General features: G+C 50.2%; 1 protein-coding gene across 1 annotated transcript in view; it reads left to right on the top strand.

The window, feature by feature from the left end:
• PNLDC1 (PARN like, ribonuclease domain containing 1) overlaps positions 1-590 on the top strand; it is a 23,126-nt gene extending 22,536 nt beyond the window's left edge. Inside the window, exon 19 of the mRNA XM_021707176.1 lies at positions 343-590. Coding sequence (XP_021562851.1) covers positions 343-406 — 64 coding nt within the window. The 3' untranslated portion in view covers positions 407-590. The remainder of the gene's footprint in view (positions 1-342) is intronic.
• The last annotated feature ends 257 nt before the right edge of the window (positions 591-847 follow it).

The raw sequence follows: 847 nt of genomic DNA, 5'->3' as shown, positions 1-847 counted from the left end.
GCAATTCACTCACCTCAGTCTCCCAAAGCACGGGATTACAGGCTGAGCCACTGAGCCCAGCTGACAAGTGTTAATTAAAAGTGAGATGTAGCCAAGTGTGGTGGCTCATGCCTGTAATCCCAGCACTTTGGGAGGCGGAGGTGAGAACCAGAGAACCAGAACCAGGACCAGTCTTACCCAGAGAGGCAGAAGTCCATTGTTGGCACCAGGAGAACGACATTGGGGTAAACAGAGTCAGGAAGAAAGAAGGGTGAGCCTGTGCTGGGCACATCTCAGCCCTCCAGGCTCACACACAGACCCATCAAGTGCCCTGGCCCGCTGACTGCTGTCCTTGTCTTGCAGAGTCTGTGGCGTGGTTACTGCCTGGGCCCTTCTCGCGTTTCTCCTTGGACGATCAGGCCCCTGAATGCGCAGGGCCTCCTAAAGCCGCCCTCCCACCTCCACACGCCCTGGGACAGCCACTGGGTTTGTTTGTGTCAATCATATTCTGTTTGCAGATGAATGTGTCTCATCCTTCCCAGAAATTCATTTGTGTTTCAATGTGAAATTCTGTAAACACTATCAGTGATAAAGAAATCCTTGGATGTAGTTTCTGTGTCTGTGGCCAGAGCTTTTCTTTCTGTGAACGATAGGAACATCAGCAGAGGTGGAGATTTAAGCTTAGACTCTGGAATGTCTCTTGAACAGGCTGTAGGAGCTGGACGCCAGATGAACAAAAGGCGGCATCATTTCTGGGAGAGAAAAATAATGTACAACAGGCTTGTGGGTGACTGAGGCCTGAGAAGTGGCCTTTCTAAGATGAGTAAAAGAAAGCTGTGAAGCTGGAAGATGAATTGTCATGTGCACT

The sequence above is a fragment of the Carlito syrichta genome, unplaced genomic scaffold (genome assembly GCF_000164805.1).
Source record: "Carlito syrichta isolate Samal-C Ts95f unplaced genomic scaffold, Tarsius_syrichta-2.0.1 Scaffold316421, whole genome shotgun sequence".
In the NCBI taxonomy this organism is placed as follows: Eukaryota; Metazoa; Chordata; class Mammalia; order Primates; family Tarsiidae; genus Carlito; species Carlito syrichta.
The sequence above is the reverse complement of the archived record's forward strand: the minus strand, read 5'-3'. Positions and strand labels throughout refer to the sequence as shown.